The following is a 19,572-nucleotide window of genomic DNA, read 5'->3' as shown; positions in this document are numbered from 1 at the left end:
TATCTATCTATCTATCTATCTATCTATCTATCTATCTATCTATCTATCTATCTATCTATCTTTTTTCCTCTATGGGCTCTAGGAGTCCAAACCAGGTTTGCTTGGGTGACAGGAACTTTATGGCTAGAGACATTTCTGCAGCCTATTTTTCTGTGTGTGGCAGCATACAAGTTTAAGTGAACCTTTGATTCACGCATACATGTCGTGTCTATACATAGTTACAGATTCTTCCGTTACTGGCTGTCTTAGGTATCGTTCTTCTTTGCCATCAGTTAGTAACCCTAGTGTAACACATGTCCACATAGGTCTGTATGATCATTTCATACAGAGTCTTGGGTGAGGGAAAATGAAGCGCCCCATGCTAGAGTGGTCACCACAGCCAGTTGTGGCCCCGTGGAACCTAATGTTGGTGACATATTTAGCAATCATGAGTTCTGAGATAATGAGTAAGATGGATTCCGCGGCATGGATGGATGCGGACACACCAGCCAGGTGGAAGGACAGAAGCGTACCGTGAACACTTTCCTCTCTTTGTGTATGTGTTTGAGTGTCTGTCTGCGTGTGCATATTTGTGTGTATGAATGTGAGTGTGCTGGCACCGCCATTGCGTGTGTGGGGGTCAGAGCAGCCCTGAGTCCTTGTTTGAGAAAGGGTCTCCTTGTTTCCTGTTGCTCCTGCCAGGCTGGCTAGTGAGGCTTGAGCTATACTTCAGACTGTTGTGAAGGGTTTGGTTTGGTTTTTCAGTCAGATTCACCCAGTGAGCCATCTTCTCAGCCTTGCGCCTCAGCCTCCCTGCTGAGCCACTGTGCTAAGTCTTCACACTGTTTTTGCCTCTCAGGGGTCCGAGGAGAACACAGTCGTCTATGTAGTGGGGAAGGCGGGTCGGCAGCACTGGCAACACGTCTACACCGCAGTGTCCAGGGGCCGCTCCAGAGTGTACGTCATCGCGCAGGAGTCTGAGCTCAGGAGGGCCATCTGGAAGCGCAGTTTCCCCAGGAAGACACGTTTGAAATACTTCTTGCAGAAGAAGCTCTCCAGCGACTCCGCGTCTCCAACACATTTTCCATCCCAGCCTTCAAGCCCTGGACTTGGAGGAAGACCCTGCACACAGCCTCCAGCATCACCCCTCTGGAGAGCCCTAGACAGCATAGCTACCACAAACGGTGCCACGGGCGAAGCGTCTTCAGCCACAAAGGAGAGGTTCAGCTGTGATGAAAGATGGCCGCCGGCTCCTTTTAACGATGTGGATACAGATGAGGAGTCAGCGCAGCCTAGAGGGTCCAAAAGAATTGGTGACGGCTTCCCATTTGATGATGAAAGCCCCAGTAAATTCCGTATGGTAGGAGCAATGTTCCCTTGTGTTCATGTTTTCTTTCAGTCTTGCCAGCTGCAGCGTGCCTGGGCAGGACCGTGTACTTCTGTTAGCGCGTCACTGTGCTGTCAGGACCTCAAGACAGCTGGTGTCTTGTGTTTTCCAAAGTACCCCTTCTATACCATCTTGTTGCTAGCTCTTCTTCGCATCCTTCCTGAGGCTGGCATTCTAGGTAGCATCTGTTGGTGACTTGATGGATGGCAGTCCTGAGAAAGCTTTCCACTCTGTACCTGCCTCCCCCATCTTCCTTGTCAGTTCCCCCTGGCTCTGCAGGCCAGAATCACTCTGTATTTCAGCAGCTTCCTTGCACTGGTTGGTTTGAGTCTTCTTACAAACAAATGGAGCCTTTTTTTTCGGTCTCGTTTCTCTCTTGGCCTTTAGTAGTTTTTATCTCACCCTTGGCTTTTAGTAATTTGACTGTTGCTACAGGTTCAGGGTCTACAGGTTCATGGGACCTTATCTAATCTGATGGGAGAACGGCCTCCACAGGTCCACTCCATTTCCCATTCCTTCTCTTCCACACATCCCCTAATTGAGGCATCTCCTCGAAGCCTTGAGAACATAGTGTATTCTCACAGTTTCCCCCAGCCCCTTGGCCCGAGTGTCTAAGCGGCTGCTGGGATGCAGCTGCTGGAAACTTTGGGTAAGCAAGTGACCCTTCCCCACCCTTGGGATGACTACAGGCAAGTACGGGGAGTAACTTGACGACTCACTGAAGAGTGCTCAGTAACCAACTCCTTCCTGTATCTTTGTTTCTAGAAACAGCCATTCTGGAACCATTACCTCACACCTTTCTCTCAGTTCCCTGTCTTAAACCCCCCCTCCTAGTTTGACAGCTTGAAGTCTTACAGACACATTATCCTCACCTTGTCTCCACTTTCTACCTCTAGGAAGGTAGCTTTATTGAGAAATGTCCTGCTCAGGGATTTTTTTTTTCCCCACTCTACTTAGGCTGTCCTGGCATAGGTCCTTATCCTCGTGGGGGATAGCTGTTTGTCCTCCCATTGTCTTCTTTCCATACTCCCCATATGCTCAACTCAACCCTTGTCTACAGGCTCCCTGTGCCAGAAGTGCACACTGGAGGCTGCTCAGTCTCCATCAGCCTTGCCCAGCACGGTGTGATTTCTCACTGTTACCTTTTGGCTCCAGTCAATCTACTGTTTTTGTTCACTAACTCACTAGGAAATCTTTTTTTTCCTTTTCCTTTCTTTCTTACCTCTTCCTTTCAGCCTTCATACTTTGGAGGTAGAGCTAGCAAATGGGTGACTAGGTGGCAGAAGGCAAAAGGGAGTAATCCCAGCCAATTCCCTGTTTTCTGGCTGAGAGGGTGTGGGCAACAGCAGAGCCATTTACTGAGATGAAAAGGGCCTGAGGAGAACTTACTTGAGAAAATGAGGGTCACCCCCTGGCAGGCAGTAGTAGATGCCACACTTAGAGATGAGGGATTATAGATTCCATCTGAATATGGTTTCAAAAGAAGCTTTACTCATCAATTAATGGAGCTGCCGAATATTTGCTAAGTAGGGTTCGGTGGAGATGATGAGTTCAGAGGAGCAAATGTTGACAAACCTCCCCACGTCCATTGCCCAAAGAAGGTATGGGACATGTAACAGGGTCCCCAAGAGCTGGCCTGACCAAGAGATCAACAGTGAGGTGAAGGCAGATGAGGCCACTGGGATAGCAAGGTATACAAATGAGAGGGAGAGCTGCTGACACAGGGTAGTCAGGAATGATGGACAGAGAGTCTTCCAAAGAGACTGTCTGATCTTTTGAGTGGAGATCCGTAGGAACGTTTTTAAGTGCTCATCAACTGAAATCCAAGGAGGTGACCTTGACCTTCATGTAATGAATGGCCATTAGGGAGAAACTAGGGAACCAATAAGTTCCTAGCACAAAGAAACCCTGGGTACAGTGATTGGGCTAAATGTAGTATGCTCACCACAGGGAAGGAAAAGAGATAGAAAGGGCTGAAGGGCTGAGGTGGTGGGTCTTAAAGATGAGTTGGGTACAGCTGGGGTTGGGTTACGAGTAACACACACATGTTTGACCTGGGCGTAAGGTGGATTCAGGTATCATTAATCAGAATTAGTAAAAAGGGTAAACTACTGACTGTCCTTTTCTTCCATTGCAATGGAAGAGTCTGGGGTGATCCTAGGCCTCATTCTGCACCCAATGCGGATGATAGGATGTTTGATATGACATTTCCATCCTAGTGTGACACCTTTTCTTCCAGAAAGTAAGCTTGCCAAGTCCCTGGAGCTAGGCTTTTGACCAGAGTAAAAAGGACAATTCTAAAGAAAGAGCCTTCAAACAAAGTTTCTTGAGTTATATTTCTTCTCACCAACATTGGCGGGGGGGGGGGGGGTTAGATTTCACGTGGTGGTACAAAGAGAAAATGGCAGTGTTGCTCAGTCCCAGGCCTGAGTCTGCTGGGACCTTCCCACTTTGACCGAGGCCAGGATTGTACATCTGTGGCCATGAGAGTGAAATCAGGGACTGTCTTTTGCTGGTTCAAGTCCTTGCACGATGATGTCAGCCCAAAGTTCATTCCTGGAAGGGGACAGTGTTCTCGCTCACAGGCTTTGCCAAAAGTGTGCGGTGTCTGCAGGGATCCCTGTAAACGAGGAAAGAGAGTTCAGAATTCGAGGACTGGTACACTAGAGACTTACTTCCATAACTCTAGATGAATGTGTCAGTTTTTGAAAGAGAAATCCAGTGATGAGGGCCGTCTGCATGTCCTTCCTTCAAATTCACATTGCTGCCTACAGGCCACACTGGCATTCATATTCACACCCATGGCTTTTTGAGAAAATGCCTCCTTAGGCAGCTCTCGCGATGTACAAATGTCATTTTGTGCGCACACCAACCTAGATGCAACAGACACTGTTAAGACTTGAGTGGTGTGAAGCTGTGGCCTGTGTACTTACGTGGTGAAAAAAAAAATGTTTGTTAAGTGGGTCCCACTCTAACCCAGCGGTTCTCAACCTTCCTACCACTGCGACCCTTTAATACAGTTCCTAGTGCTGTGACCATAAAATGTATTTCCATTGGTACTTCCTAACTGCAGTTTTGGTGCTGTTATGAGTTGTAATGTAAATATCTGTGCTTTCCGATGGTCTTAGATGACCTCCTTGAAAGGGTTGTTCAACCCCGGAAGGTAATGCTAAAAGTCATAATAAATGCATCAGCTAGAAGCAGTTACTGTCTAGTGTTACTTTCCGCATCAGCAGCTTCACGCCACCAACGCCACAGATCCCTGGGTACTGCCGTGCCCTAGGCAACAGGAGAATCTTAGCTCCATCTTGATCAGATGGGCCTAGCGTTATGTTATCTGTGCTCCATCATTGGCCCAAATGTCATGATGGTCTGAGTGGCACTACTAATGACTGAACCCCGCCTTGCCTTCGTGCTTTACTCTAGTAGCTTTGGGTTTTGACACAAAACCCTAAAAGGAAAATGTTGACCTGACGTCTTGCCAGCTTTGGCAGTAGAAAGGGAAAAATAGATCATATTTCCTGATGCAAACATCTGAGTGAACACTGCTAAGTTTATCAGGTAATAAACAGTAATTTGCAGAAAAAAATATATTTTTACAACATTCACATTGGAATATAAAAAGCAAGCTAGCTGAGACTATCATAACGGCCGAGGGAAGGCTAGCCCATGCTTAATCAAAGTTCTCCGGGAGACAGTGCCATCCGCACGGTCTGTCTGTCCATCTGCGAGGTCTGTCTGTCCATGTCCAGGTGTCAGAGCAGAATTCTTTGGGAGGAACCTGCTGAAGCGGTTGCGGAGACCCGCAAGTGCGATCTTCTGTAGAGTCAGGTGTAGACATGGCCCCAACGGGTCTGAAAGCAGGCTGCCTGGAGGCCTTTTTCTGGGAGGGAGGGGCTTTTCCCTGGTAACACTTTCAGATGACTGGGTTCTCCCGCCTGGTAGAGGAGAAGCCACGTATCAGAGCTCACCAACTTAAACATCTCGCTTAAGCCATGCCTTCGTGGGAACACTCAGCATAATGTGTCGCTAACTCCAGGTTCCGGAAGTTCAGGCAGGTTGGTACAAGTAATCGGTTAACCGTGGTCAGTCTCTAAAACGCACAGATACAGCCCTGTGGAAGATGAGTGAGCTGTATTTCTTTTCCTTTTTCCTGTGGTGGTGAAAACTAGCGGGTGCGGCTTAGGCATCACTGGAAGCATGAAGAGTGTGCTCTTGCCATTGCCTTGCTTCGTGTATCACATGAGCGCGTCTTCCTGGCTGTGCAGCCTGGCAATCGTACAGAGCTGTGTGCTTAGGGACTCGGATCCATCTTGAAATTCTTAATGTTTGCACAGTGGGCCTTCGTTATAATTCTATGCCTTAATCCCAGACTGTATCGTGAGCCCTATCTCTACGTTGAGAAGTTTGATGCTTGTATTTAGGCAACGCACAGCCAGGCTCTTAGCTAGTTTGGTACAGGGAATGCCACAGCAGGTAGAAAGAAGCAGACATGATCCTCCATGGAACAGACAGCCCCAGCGATGGGTTGCTCAAGCCTTCAAGGATTGTGAGGAAGGCATGATTTCTTCTTCAGTCAGAGGGGATGGAAGCTCCTATGGTGGACAAGATATGTTTTTATGAAATGAACTTTATTTTTTATTTTCAAACAGGTTGAAAAACCATCTCCGCAAGTGTCTTCTATATTTCGGAATCTGAGGTTGAATAACCTAACTCCCAGGCAACTTTTCAAACCCACTGACGATCAAGAAACAATTACATCAGGTGTGGTGGGTCACCCCGGTGATCCCGGTGATCCCGGCGATCAGGAGGATCTTGAGTTCCTGGCCAGCCTGGGTGACATCACAAGGCCCTGTTCAGGCAACACCACCACCAACAAAAACCTCGAAACAGAAAAAAATTGACTTCATATTGCTTGAAGTAATCATCATTTCTTTCCTTTCAAGACAAAGTGAACATTTTAGCTTTAAAGTTTCAGACTTTGAAAAGATGGCTGTAACGGGACATTTTCCTTCCGGGCATTTGTATTTCGGGCCTTTGTCCCAAGATAAATATTTTATTTTAAATTTAAAGTTTTTATTTTTAAATCTGAATTTAAAAGCAGGTATTTTAAATTCACCCGATCAAAGCAAACTGTGAAGATCTCAGCCTCTGTCCTCATGAGAACAGTTAACACCAGAGATTGGAGGAAAGGGGCTGCATGTTTAAAACAGTCCCATTTCAGGGGGGCCTGTACGTTTTGTGATAATGCCATGTGATCACCGTGGATTACCTTTGCCTGTACACTGAAGCAGTGGCGAAGGTGGGCTGATTGATAGTAATAGTTAATATTAACTTATTGAAGAATGCTGTGCCTGCCCCAGAGGGACTGTTTACAAGGCCATCGCTCCCTCCCTCCCTACACCCAACCATGCTGGGACTCAGCATGCTTGGGCTTGGATGTGCCTTTCCTGGTTGGGAGTAAGTTTTGAATATATCCCATTATAGGGAGACTTCCTCTTCAAGCGGATTGGTTTTTAAATATTTATTGCCAAGAGGTGCTGTGGTTTGAATGTGTCTCCCCAAGCACATGTGGATTTTACTGTGGCAGTAGAGGCCTGATGAGAACAGCTTTTTGCCAGTGTGAGTGCTCTTGTCCTTTTTGTTGCTCTGAGTCTTGGCAGTTTGCTTTATTGCAGTTCTCAGATAGTTTGTTACTTATAAATTGCCACTCTCCAACAGCTCAGATCAGGGAAACTTCTGGCAACAAAGTATTCTAGTCAGTGTAGTACATCAGGTTTTTTTTTCCCTTCTTTTTTTAAGTAATCTCTGTAATTTACTTGTTGGGACTGCCAGTATAGTACAGAGACTTTTTTTTTTCCTTCTTTTTCTTTTCTCTTTTTGTGCTAGGATTTAAGCAAAGGACTTATACCTTCTAAGCAAGTACTTTACTGTTGAATTTCATTCCTGGCCCTAAGCAGAACTTTTATATGTACTGGGAAGCAAACAAACAAAAACAATTGTGTGACTCGTCTGATTGTAGTATTTTTTTTTTTTTTATTGCTGTGTCCTGGGTCTAACCTGCAGCGTGTCTGAGATACACCTTTGTGAGAAATAAATCACTATTCTTTTTCCTAAACTGCCCAGTCTGTGGTTTTCTTTTAAAGAACAAGGAACTAAGAACAATGGTACAGTAAAGAATACCCATTAACTTAATGTAAAGAGTGTTGAGGTAGAATTCTGTACAATTTTCCCACTTAAAGAGCACAATTCAGTAGCTTTTTGTGTAATCACGGCGTTGTGAAGCTGCCAGTATATGGCCAACTTGAGGGCATTTCATAACCCCCAGGCCTGTACCCCATTAAGCATAAGCTGCACCCCACTAGACATCCATTCACTCCAGCTGATTTGTCTTCAGAGATTTGCCCGTGATGCACAGTTCCTAACGATACTATTCAGATTTCACCCACATTATATCAGTGGTATATTGGTCACTCAACCCAGTGTGGACATACTGCATGTTGAGTTTATCCATTATTGGGTTGGCATTAGGGTGCTCTCTCCTCTTGCTGTTGTAACGCATACTGCTGTGAACACTCCTGTAAACATTTTTGTGTGTAGATACATGTTTTCATTTTTTTTGGGGGGGGGGATTATGTCACTATGGGAACAGCTGGGATAGACTAAGCAAGTCTGCCTTAGACTCTGGAGCAGTTAGCATTTTACATTCTCACCAGTAGTTACAAGAATTCCACGTCCTCCAGAAGTGTGTGCGCGCATGTGTGAATATGCTGTGTTTGGTATATGTGTGTGTGTGTGTGTGTGTGTGTGTGTGCGCGCCTGGCGTATGTGTATGGTATATGTAGTATATGTGTATGTACATATGTGTATGTTGTCTAATAGTGAATATGGTATGTGTGCTGGTATATGTGTGTGGTATATATGTATATGTGTGTGTATATCTGGTGTATGTATGCAGTATGTGTGTATGGTGTCTGCGTGAACATGGTGTATGTGTACCTGTGTGTGTTGTGGGTGGGGCATACATCTGAACATGAAGGAGGCTGTTGCTTGTTCTGCTCTATCACTCCAATCCCTGACACAGGCTGTCAGGGAACCAGGAGCTAGGCTATGCCAGCAATACCCTGTATCCTCCTGTCTCGCACTGGGTTACAGGTGTGCATGACTTGACTACAGCTGGCTTTTTACATGGACTCTGGGGATTTGAACTCAGGGTGTCTGGGCTGTGCAGCCATCTCCCTGGCCCTCTAAAAGTTTTTTAGTGACTTCTAAATTGTAGCCGTCATAGGAGTAAGACGTGGCATTTCATTCTGATTTTGTTTTGTGTTTTCTTTATGGCTAAAGATGAGGAATAGCTTTCCTTATTTGCTGGTCTTTTATGTCTTTGGAAAAATGTCTATTCTTGTCTTGATATTCATTAGGCTGGTATCAAAATGTAAGAGTTCCTTATATATTCATTATAGCCCTTATTCAAAAACTAACCTGCATTTTTCTCTTACTCTGAAGTTTCCCATTGACAGACATTTTTAATTCCAATGATGTCTGTTGTAGGTTATTGTCACTTGTGATTTTCATGTTACTGCCAACAATCCATGGCCCATCTGAAGCCATGAAGATTTACTTCTGTTTTTCTAAGCATTTAATAGTCCTTGCATTCATGTTTAGATAGCAACCATTCAGTTAGCCTTTGAATAAAGTATGAGAGAGGGGTCCTGTGTCATTCCTTTGCATGCGGCTCTCCAGTTGCGCTCCATCTCTTGAAGAGATTGCTTTACCCATTGAGCTGTCTCGAGCCCATATCAAAGCTCAGTGGCTTGTGGCAGAGTATGTTTCTGGCTTCTCGGTTGTGTTCCACAGACCTGTATGTTGGTTTGTGTGCCAGAATGGCATCATGCTGACTCCATGACTGTAGGCTGTACTAAAAGATTTGAAATCAAGCACAAGTCATCTAACTTTGCCATTCTTTTTCAAGATTGTTTTAGTTGTCCTGGGTCCCTTGGTTTTTGTTGTTGTTTCCTTTTTGAGACACAGCCTCACTACGTCATCACCTCAGCCCGTGTGGTAATCTTTCATCGGTCCCTTGTTATTTCTTTACAGAAGCAAGCCGTTTTTGCATGTTGGTCTTGCTGAGCTCGTTGATAGCCATTGGTTTGTGGTGGGTGAAATGCTCTGGATTTTATATCCATCTCATCTACAAGCAGATGTGGTTGTAATTATTTCCAATCTGGATGTGTGTTATGTTGTTGTCTTGCCCTAATGGCCTGGCTTGCCCCTCTGAGAACACTGTTGTAGAGAAGTAGCAAGAATGTTCATCCCTGCTGTGTTCCGGACATTAAGGCACATTAGTTGGCTTCCTAATGCAACATGAAGCATTTACCTTAGGAAGAGGGAGTTCATTTTGATGCCCTGTTCTGAAGCCTCTAATGCCAGTGATGATGACAGTGAAGGTAGTTCATAGTGCATCATGGCGTAAGTGTGTAGAAGTGCAAGCTGCTCACCTCATGAAGCAGGAATCAAAGTGAGCAGTTAAGCAGGACAGGGTCGCGCAGTCCTCTTTACGAGCATGCTGCTAGTTGCTGAAAGATATCTCCCTGGCATTGCATCCTAAAGGTCCAGTAGGACCACCCTGGAGACCAAGCCTTTAACACATAAGCCTTGGGTGAGGGAGGGAGTATTCAGCATCCAAACAGCATTGGAGGAAGAATTAAATCTTTTATCAATGTGCTGTTAGCAGTGAGCCTTTTGTTTGCATGTTCTTTATCTCAGACCTTTTTCTTGTTTTTTTTTTTTTTTTTTTTTTTTTTGGTAGTTGTATGTTTTTATCATGATGGGAATTTTGCCATTTTTTTTTCTTTTTCTAGTATAATATCAATGTAGTTTTAGCCTTTCTAATAGCGATATGGTTTATTACGCTGATTTTGTTTTTTGGATGTTAAACCAACTATGCATCCCCGAGATAGTGTCCTTGTTCATAATCTGCTGATGGTTCAGCTGGTTCTGGTTCAGTATGCAATGTCCTGCTGAGTGTTTTGCATCTATAATCACAAGGGATATAAGTCTGTATGTAGTTTTCTTTGTCTGGTTTGGACATTAGGGTATACTGGCCATGTAGAACGAGGTGGAAACTGCCACACTCTTCTAGTTTGTAAAGAATTGATGCTTATTCTTCTTGAAATGTTTGGATGAATTCCTGCATGAAGCCACCTTGATTTGGGCTTTCCTTTGCAGAATGTTTCAAAATTCCTAATTATATCTCCTTACTTTAAGTCTAGACTTTCTATTTCATAGCCACATCAGGTTGTGTTACAGAGACTCAGTTTTGAGAGTTTGTATCTTGAGGAGTTGTCTATTTCACCTTCCACTTAACCTGTGATTAAAATAGTCCATTGTTTCTGTAAGGCTGGTGTATAATCTGCTGTCTCTGTATCACAGTTTTCCTTTTATTTCTGATTTTAATAATATTAGAGCTCCTGCTCCCTGTGCCTAGTTTATCTACTAGTTTATAACCTTTGAGGGTTTTTAAAATTATCTTTACTATATTTAATTGTGTGTGGGGGGTGGGGGTATATGCAGGTGAGCACAGATGCCTGAGAAGGCCAGAGGCATTGGATCCCTTACGATAGTTGTGAGCTACCTGACCTTTGCAAGTTCAGTACACGCTCTTAACTGCTGAGCTACCTCTCCAGGTCCCTCATTGATATTTTTAAAGTTCATGAACTGTTCTCTGTTGATTTTATCATTAAGAGTTTATTAATTTTCACTCTTTGTCTCATTTATCCTAGGAAAGGCCTTTAAGGAGGGCTGTATTGTTTATCAGAGTTCAGGTATTGTGGGTAAGAGAGTCTGATATTCTATCTAGATTGCCCAGTAGGTGACTATTCAGCTTATCATTTAGGAATAAATAATTGGCACCGGGTTGGGAGTGATGAAGTCTGTACCTTATTGTCATGTCATGTGGGAAGCATGGTTCCTGGTGATAAACACTGTCTGAAACACAGAAGTTGGTAGGCAGAGAGGAGAGAGTGGTAGCTATCAAACTAGGAGATGCAGAACTTCAACTATAGCTATGTTCTCGAGGATAAGACACACATCTTTAACCTCATCAAGAAGAAATTTAGTCTGTCTTCCTTAAGACACAATTAAACAAATTATATGTTAACTATGGCGCAGCCATATCTAATGGGAACAGCAAAAATCATAAAGCTAATACAGCTGCTTTGACAATGATCCAGCAAAGCTGAGCCGATTGACACAATTGCCATCATGATATCTTTCACTTTTGGTCTTGATCTCCATGTGTTGCATGCTTGGGGTGGGGTTGGGGGTGCTTTAAATATTTGGACAACTTGGGGATATTGTATTGATGGGAAAGTTCTTAGAAATCATTTATGCCTTCTCCAAGAAATACTGCTTCTAAGCTTCCGTAGGAAAGCCCTGACTGAGCACACTACCCCTCCCGCTTTTAGGGAGCTATCTGTACCTGGCCCTACCTGAAGTCTTCCTTACAAGGTTTTTGTGGGCTGGAGGAGTCGGCAGCAGATCAGATTAAAAGCCTCTTCCCACTATGTGTTCAGGTGATTACATTGCATGTAAGATTGGAGAACAGATGGTATGCTCCTCCAGGAAAAGATGCGGCAACAAAGTTAGATTGGCTGTATTTATCTCTGCCCTATGTGAGGGCTCATACAGATGGACAAAGAATGGTATGGATAAATGACAAGACAATCAAGTATTAAGACCCTCTTTCTTAAAAAAAAAAAAAAAAAAGTTAGCTTGTGAAAGGCCATTTGTGGTGTCATATGCTCAAGGAACAAATGAATTCCAGGATTAGACATATTAATAAATTCTACAAATATACAAAATATAAACATAGTATTATGAGAGAAATTGAACTGGAGCAGCTTTGGCCTAATGATTTTCTAGGGCCTAATGACAATTAGTGCTTTGATAATAAACTGCTTGGGATATGATAATCTGCCCAGGCTGGTTTGGAGATTTTGTCTAGCACCCTTGAAACTGCAAGATTCTTAAAAGTTGGATTATGGGGTTGGTGAGGGAAGATAATTGTAAAAGATAACTGTTCTGTCATAGTTTATCAATGATGACTAAACATGTGACCAAGAGGAAGTTAAAACACATGTCCGGGGACAAAAATAATAGGGTCTGTTTTGGAATGGCACGAATCTTTCCCTGACTACTGAATTCTGTATAAATAAAGAAGCACCCTGACTGGCAGTCTGACAGGCTGCAAGAGTCCCCTGACCCCCATGCCTGACTCACTTCTCACTCGTGCTCTGAGGGACCTGGCCAACCCCGGGGCTGGCTCCCGGCATAACTGGGTCTCACTATATAGCCGCTGGCTGGCATAGAGGTCACCATAGAGATCTGCCTACGTCCGCCTCCACAAAGCTGGGCCTAAGGGCATGCTTCTCCACATCTGGGAGGAGCTAGCTTTTATATTATGATTGTAGTACTGGGCCAAAATACAAAGAATTAACCTAATTCAATATTCTGCAAGTTGTCATTGGGAAAGAACTTGTCTGGGAACCTACAGTTGCAATGTGAAGCCAATGCTGTTTCCCTGCAGCATATTAAGACCAAAGTGTCTGCTACCACAGCTGCGTACCTGGCTACATGCCTCCTGTGGCCAGGGTTGTAAACGCTTCATTCGCTGTCCTTTCCGGATGATTGTTCTGTGACACCAAAGCTGATCACTATATTTGAAAACTGCTACCTGAGATTTTTTAATTCTATTTTCTGTTGTGGATGTAAACATGGTTTTGTTTTGGTCCCAGGTGTGGGATGAAGGACTGATTCAGATGGTCCACAGCAGATGACTATTTGCCTCATGGGGGCTCTGAGAGGAGCTCTTTGCCAGCTGCAGATAGTTTAAATCTTAGGACTCTAAAGAGAGAATAAATGCCAGAGCCCAGACAGTGAGGAGTCGGGAGGAAGAACACAGCTGCTCCTGCCTCCCCCTTGCTGCTCCTGGTTGCTGTTGTGAGACAAGAAGTTGGAGACTTCCTGAAATGAGGATTTGATGGCTTCAAGGAACCCCATGACCCTAGCCAGCAGGAAGCAGTTAAGAAAGAACTGAGCCTCCTCTCCCACTAACCCTTTCTCCCTCTACATAGTGTTGGGGTGTTGGAAGGGATTGGGGTGGAATAGGGAGAAAAAGATAAATGTAAATAAAAGAGTTTTTAAAAAGTATGGCAACAATTTTCATTTCATTTTTAACAGCCATTTTCTATTGATTCATTTCAGCTTGGGTTCAACCTAATCCTTCATATGAGATCACTCTTCATTTGTCATATGTCATACTTCACATGATAGGGCTTAACCATATTTCCTTTTCTTGATTTCAACCTCAGTTCCTCTGCAGACGTTAGGCTGTGCTATAAACAGTGCACTCAACGTATGAACAGTACTTTGGATTCTACCAAAAAAGGGGGGGGAGAGGGATATGGAGCTTCAGTTGGGGTCATGTGACTGCCATGTGTTTATAACGTGACCATGTGTACACTGGGTGCGACCATGTAAAAAATGAATGTGGCTTTACAGAGCTTTGCTGAGACTATTGGTGTAGCTTTTGAAAGATCCCACAGTTCATGATTGCATCTTAACACCCCTGGGTTAGGAACTACCTTGGTCCCCTAATGTGAACACAGAGTTGGATTTGAAGGTGCCGCTGTGTGCACGTGTTCATGGCCCTTTCTAGTACATTTACAAGCATATTCTGTAGGTTCTTTGGTGTAACGACCTTCAGTGCCACAGGCGGGGAGGCCGGCTGGCAGGAGGTCAGTTGCATACCGCTTTATGAGTTCCACTTTATGAGCTGGAATTCCAACCCAGATCTGACTTCACACCTCACTCTCACTCAGCCACAGTGATTGTCAAGTGGATGGAGACACTGTCCTCCTTTCGGAAACTGCGGATGTAAACACTGACGAGCACTCGGGCTGGGACACTGAATCACAGTCAATGCACCAGAAATGCAGGTCTTTTCTTTATTTTATTTTGGCTTTTTAAAATCACTGTTTATTCCATTTGGTAGAGGATTTTTTTTCCATACAAATATTTGCAACAATTTTGAATTCCCCAAAACCATACATAGACGATAAATACCATGCTATTAAAGTATTAAATTTGTACAAAAATACTTTACAGTTTAATACTTGTTTGTTACAAACAAAAATACATATTTAAGTGACTCATGATCTTTTTATTTTTTTTTTTCCTTAACGTGATTCTGTTCTATACTTTCTTGCCCTGGCAGTTCTGAAATGTGTTTGGAATCATGTATTTCTTTGCACAAAAAAGAAAGATGAATCATTTCCCTTAAACAAAGGACACAGTGTTTGGATATTTTGCCTGTGTGGGTATGTGTGTGTATTAGTGACCAAAATGAACATGTTTGGAAAATAATTGTTTCAACATTCTACCATCAATATACAGATCTATTTTTTTTAATATTTACCAAATAACAGTTATTAGTGTAGCTATTCAAAATATCTGAACAAATGAAAACAGTTGCCAACAAACATTTAAAGCAACTGTCACAGTTTATTGCTTTGGGGGGGTCATGATTGGCAATGAGTTTTGTGGGAATGTATTTACAAGTTCGGCAAGTGGCGTGGCTCAGAACAAAAGGTGTCATTGAGTACATGTGCTGTATGCCCCTCAGTGTACCAGTCTGCGGACATCTGAGCTGGATGAGGTCTGTTTGCCTACCCATAGTGTGAACCTCATTTCATTAGACTCTTCTTTCATTCTTAAATTCTTACTCTTGGATTTTAAAAATAGGATCATATCACTAATTCCCAGTGTTACTACATACTCTAGTTCATTATCAGAGATTTTCAGCTATTTAAAAAAAAAAAGTGTCCCTGAAAAACAAAACAAAACAAAACAAAAAAAACAGGTCACAAGACATATCCTGTTTGATCATTTGTTGCATAGGGAATAGCATACATCTTAGTTAAAATCATTCCTATAGTTGGGCAAAACATTTACCACCACCTATTATGGTCTCCTACGTGCATTGTTGCTGAAACATTTTAAGAAAAACCTAGTGTTATACCTGTGCCCCTCCCACTGCGGCAGGCCTAGTGCTTCACCCATCCTAGCTCGCTAGCAGAGCCAGCTTTATGTAAATCCATGTTGCTTGTGTTTTTATGCTAGTGAGAAACTTACTTCATTCAGGAAGTCATCAGAGAGAATATTTTCAAACAGATGTTTCCCTCTGTAGAGAGTGACAGTAAGGTGAATTGTAAAAAAAACTTCCTCTGATCTTAACTGTGGGAAGGGGTGGGCTGCCTTCCTCCTTATTCTCCACCGTTGGGCCAGGCAGAGAATGACCTGACACTTACTGGAGTGCTCATTGTAAAAGAAACCTCTTCAAGTTTGGGAAGGGATATGAACATGAGCCATGAGGGAGAGTTAAAAGACGCCTGTGCTTGCAGTTAATGCCACGTGACTCTCTGTGCTTCACCTGTCACAGAAATCTTAAAGGGTTTTTTGTTTGTTTGTTTGTTTGTTTAGCACCATGTAGATATCGTCTTTTGTCCTGTTTTATAAAAGTACTGCTATAATGTATTAGTGGGTTCTCGTGTCTCTAGATTACCGCCATGGCTGGGCTGCTGGAAGAAAGCACTATTCTGTTCACTCCAGTCTCCTGGCAGAGCCTGCTGTTCTATTGACTTCTGGGAGGCCAGCGGGTTTCTGCTAATAACCAGGTCCAGCTTGTTGCCAGATTCGGCTATGAGCGGCACGGCCAGGCAGCAGTCAAAGTCTCTCGTCCGGACGTGATTAACCTGCCAGGCCAAGAAGAGCCATTTTCAGTGACTGTTGCAGCCACTGCCTCCAAACCCAGAGGCAAAGTGTTTACTCCTGAAGGTGGACCACGCAGAGGGCATCCCCTCCCCCTTAGTTTGACCACACAGTGACAAGGCTACTGCCTCACTAGTCACAAGACATAGCCTCCTGACCCCACAGCAAGAAGCACCTCTCGAAAAGTCTCCTGTTGCTGAATGCTACACCAGTTTACAGCTGAAGAGAACCAAGCTGAGAGTGGTGAACTGCTTTGCTTTAAACTAGCAGTAGGAAGGGGTTTCCTAAGGATGCGTTCCAGGCAATCTGGCTACTATGATGCTGAGGTTCCCTCGATTAAGAGTGAACCCACACCCCCTCCCCAACTTATTCATGCCCTGTACACTCCAATTCTCTTTCAACACTTTTTTTTTCTAGCCCAACAGCAACACTTGTCAAAATCATATGCATTCACTTTCCAGTCCTGACTTCCCATCCTCGCTCCCATCTTCTGAGGACAAATGCTGGGCACTTAGATGGACCCAGTTTTAGACTCCAGGTGTCGCAGAGTCCTCGGCTTCCTTGGTTGTTAGCAGTTTTATTTCCTTAGCTCTCCTTTCCTGACGTCGTGAACAATGGCAGAGCTTGCTGCCCAGGCCTGAGGATAACATTACACCCTTGTCTCAAGATGCTGGCTAGAGAGAGACACTTAGAGGCTTTTCCTTGGCGGCTTCCTGCTTGTCCTGTTCCTTTGATGGACCACTCAGACATTTGCCCCCAAACTTCCAGGCTCCTGGTACAAGCTGCTAGCTGCTACCTCCTCTCTCTTCTTTAACTCTTCCTTTCCTGTCTGTGTGACTCAGGGACAGAGGACTGCCCTGCAGGCTCGTGGTGCTTTCCCTGATCAGGATCTGTACATGAGCAACACCGAACTGGTGCAGAAGGGCATTACACTTGCACTTTTCTGTCTGAAGACCCAGGGACTGCCCCCAGGTTTGGCTTCCTCCCAGGGTGGTGGGGGAACTCAGGCATGGACTCTGAGAGCCATGGACATAGGCAGCATAAACCGGACTAGAGCCATCAGGGCCTCTTATATAAATATATGTCCCACATGGGGACCCCCAATTACTGAGACAACTCAAGAGAACCCCTCTTTAAACTGCTCTCCAGGTCAAAGGCCCAACTCCCTTTTGCTGCCCACTAGCCCAGGCTTGCTGCTTCCAGGCCCAATTAATCTGGGGCCCTCAAACTTTGTTTCTCACGACACACCCTGCTTCACTCTGCTTTGGTCCTGTGTCGCAGCATTTCTCAACCTGTGAGTTGTGACCCCTTTGGGGGTCGAATGACCCTTTCACAGGGGTCTCCTAAGCCCGTCTGAAAGCACAAATATTTACATTATGATTCATAACAGCAACAAAATTGCAGTTACGGAGTGGCAGCAAAAAATGTTTTTATGGTTGAGAGTTGCCACACAGGAGAAACAGTATTAAAGGATGGCAGCCCGAGGAAGGCCAAGATCTACTGTTCAACTGTTTTCATTTCATGCTTCCTAGTGCTGTCAGAATTCGTGCCGTGGTTCTCTTCCCCTTCCGACAAGAAGCTCGCCACAGGTAACTTTACCTAACCCCCATCTTCCGGAAATCTTTACCCTGGCTGGAGCATCATTTCCAAGCAGCAAATCTAATTTGTTTAACTCTGTCTCATCGGGATGTGCTGAAGTTAGGAAGGACTGGATTGGTCCAAAGCAGATAGCTTATCCACACCACCCTGCTTTCCCCTGTGAATACCTGCTTTCCCACCACGTCCCTATTCATCCATGATGGTATTGAATTGCTTTTCCTGGTGATGTGTTCGTGTGTGTGTGTGTGTGTGTGTGTGTGTGTGTGTGTGCGTGTTTTAAGCATGTGTTCATGGGGATGTGTGTAGGCAGGTACAGGTGTGTGAGCATGGGTCTAGCGGTCAGAGACAGATGCTGGAGCTCACTGGTTTGGCTAGGCAGGCTGGTCAATGAGCTCCAGGGCCATATCTAGGCTGAGGTTTGAGGAATGAACATTCAAGTGAAAGACACGGCACTGAGCTCAGTGCCTGGGAATTCAGGCAGCTGAAATAAGAATCCTTTATCAAGCTGTTCACTGCTCTTAGTTCCATAGTGTGATGACAGGAGTGGAAGGGGGAAAAAACAAAGGGTCCAAGTGTGCAGAATTTGGAGGAAGTCTCTGCTCGCAGGTCGGGGGCAAGGATTCAGGACTCCTCTGAGGCCTTACCTGTAAGAGCCTGTCATAGGGCTTCAAGCCACCAAGATCACCTGGCCCAGCTGGGCGGATATTTTTGACATACACCCCTTTCTCCAGCAGGCCATCTGCCACACTGAACCCAAAGTCCTCCATGCCCGAATCCTTGTATAAGGTCACCTGGAAGTATGAAAATGTGGAAGTTAGCTGATCGGCAGCCATTTGCTGCTGGAGCGTCTTGGGTGAAGGGGTTTCACAGGCTAATTTCAACCCCATCGTGGACTTGCAATATCATCATTAGACAGCTTCTGCCACCAAGCCCCGCTGCTCTGCCCCTACCCTGGAATGTCCTTTGAATCTGTAAAGTCTAAACCCAAGCTGGCAAAGGAAAAGCAATGAGTCATGTCTTTCTTTTTGGTTGTTTTTGTTCTCTTCCTTTAAAAAAAAAAAAAGTGTGCACAGTGTATTTGTGTGTGTGTGTGTGTGTGTGTGTGTGTGTGTGTGCGTGCGCACGAGCATGTGGTGTGTGCACGTGTGGTAGGTCAGAGGGTAATGTCAGGTACCTTGATATCCTGGTCTATCACTCTCTGACTCATTCTCCTGAGACAGGGTATCTCACAGTATAAACCTGGAGCTTGCCATCTTTCAGCAAGGTTGACTGGCCTGCAAGCCCTAACAATTTAATAATTCTCCTGTCTCCAAGTCAGCCCCTATTCCTTCTTGTCCCCCAACCATCGCTGGGGTTACAGGCATGCACTGCCCTACCTGGCTTTTCCTTTGGTGCTGAGGATCCAAACTCAGGGCCTCGTGATTATCCAGCAAATGCTCTCACTTCCTCTGCCCCCAATCCCCAGACTCACTGCCTCCTCTTTTCAAATTACAGTCATCAGGTATAGGACACGGAGGGTGGGTTGATGTCTAAAATCTCTCTGGAGTAGCCCCCTCCCCCAAGGCTGGGGAGAAGCCAGGGGTTCCTGAGAGGTTGAATAATAAGCCTTTTCCACCTCCCACCAGCCTAGTGCTCTGCTCACTACTCTATTCCATATTCTCACTTTGAACCAACACCATGGATTGCACTGTTCTATTTGCTGAGGCACCCCAAACAGCCTCGTCAACAGAACGCTTTCTAAAGCACCTCCCTGCATCCCGCTTTCTAAAGCACCTCCC

General features: G+C 44.7%; 2 protein-coding genes across 8 annotated transcripts in view; one reads left to right on the top strand and one right to left on the bottom strand.

Moving 5' to 3' along the window:
* The window catches only part of Helb (DNA helicase B), a 30,672-nt gene extending 23,188 nt beyond the window's left edge, over positions 1–7,484 (top strand). Inside the window, exons 12-13 of the mRNA XM_055625999.1 lie at positions 839–1,339; positions 6,019–7,484. Of these exons, the coding sequence (XP_055481974.1) occupies positions 839–1,339; positions 6,019–6,270 (753 nt within the window). The 3' untranslated portion in view covers positions 6,271–7,484. The remainder of the gene's footprint in view (positions 1–838; positions 1,340–6,018) is intronic.
* Positions 3,835–19,572, bottom strand: part of Grip1 (glutamate receptor interacting protein 1) — a 492,514-nt gene continuing 476,776 nt past the window's right edge. For 4 of the 7 annotated variants that reach the window (XM_055626001.1, XM_055626005.1, XM_055626003.1 and 1 more), the window contains 2 exons: positions 18,439–18,585; positions 14,472–16,179 (listed from right to left, as the gene is read on the bottom strand). In XM_055626001.1, the coding sequence (XP_055481976.1) occupies positions 15,952–16,179; positions 18,439–18,585 (375 nt within the window). In that variant the 3' untranslated portion in view covers positions 14,472–15,951. Of the gene's footprint in view, positions 3,987–14,471; positions 16,180–18,438; positions 18,586–19,572 lie in introns of those variants that run through there. The other 3 variants (XM_055626000.1, XM_055626004.1, XM_055626002.1) reach the window with 1 other exon arrangement.

The sequence above is a fragment of the Psammomys obesus genome, unplaced genomic scaffold, assembly GCF_907164565.1.
Source record: "Psammomys obesus unplaced genomic scaffold, mPsaObe1.curated_primary_1811, whole genome shotgun sequence".
Lineage (NCBI taxonomy): Eukaryota > Metazoa > Chordata > Mammalia > Rodentia > Muridae > Psammomys > Psammomys obesus.
Note: the sequence above shows the minus strand (reverse complement) of the source record. Positions and strands in the feature narration are given on the sequence as shown.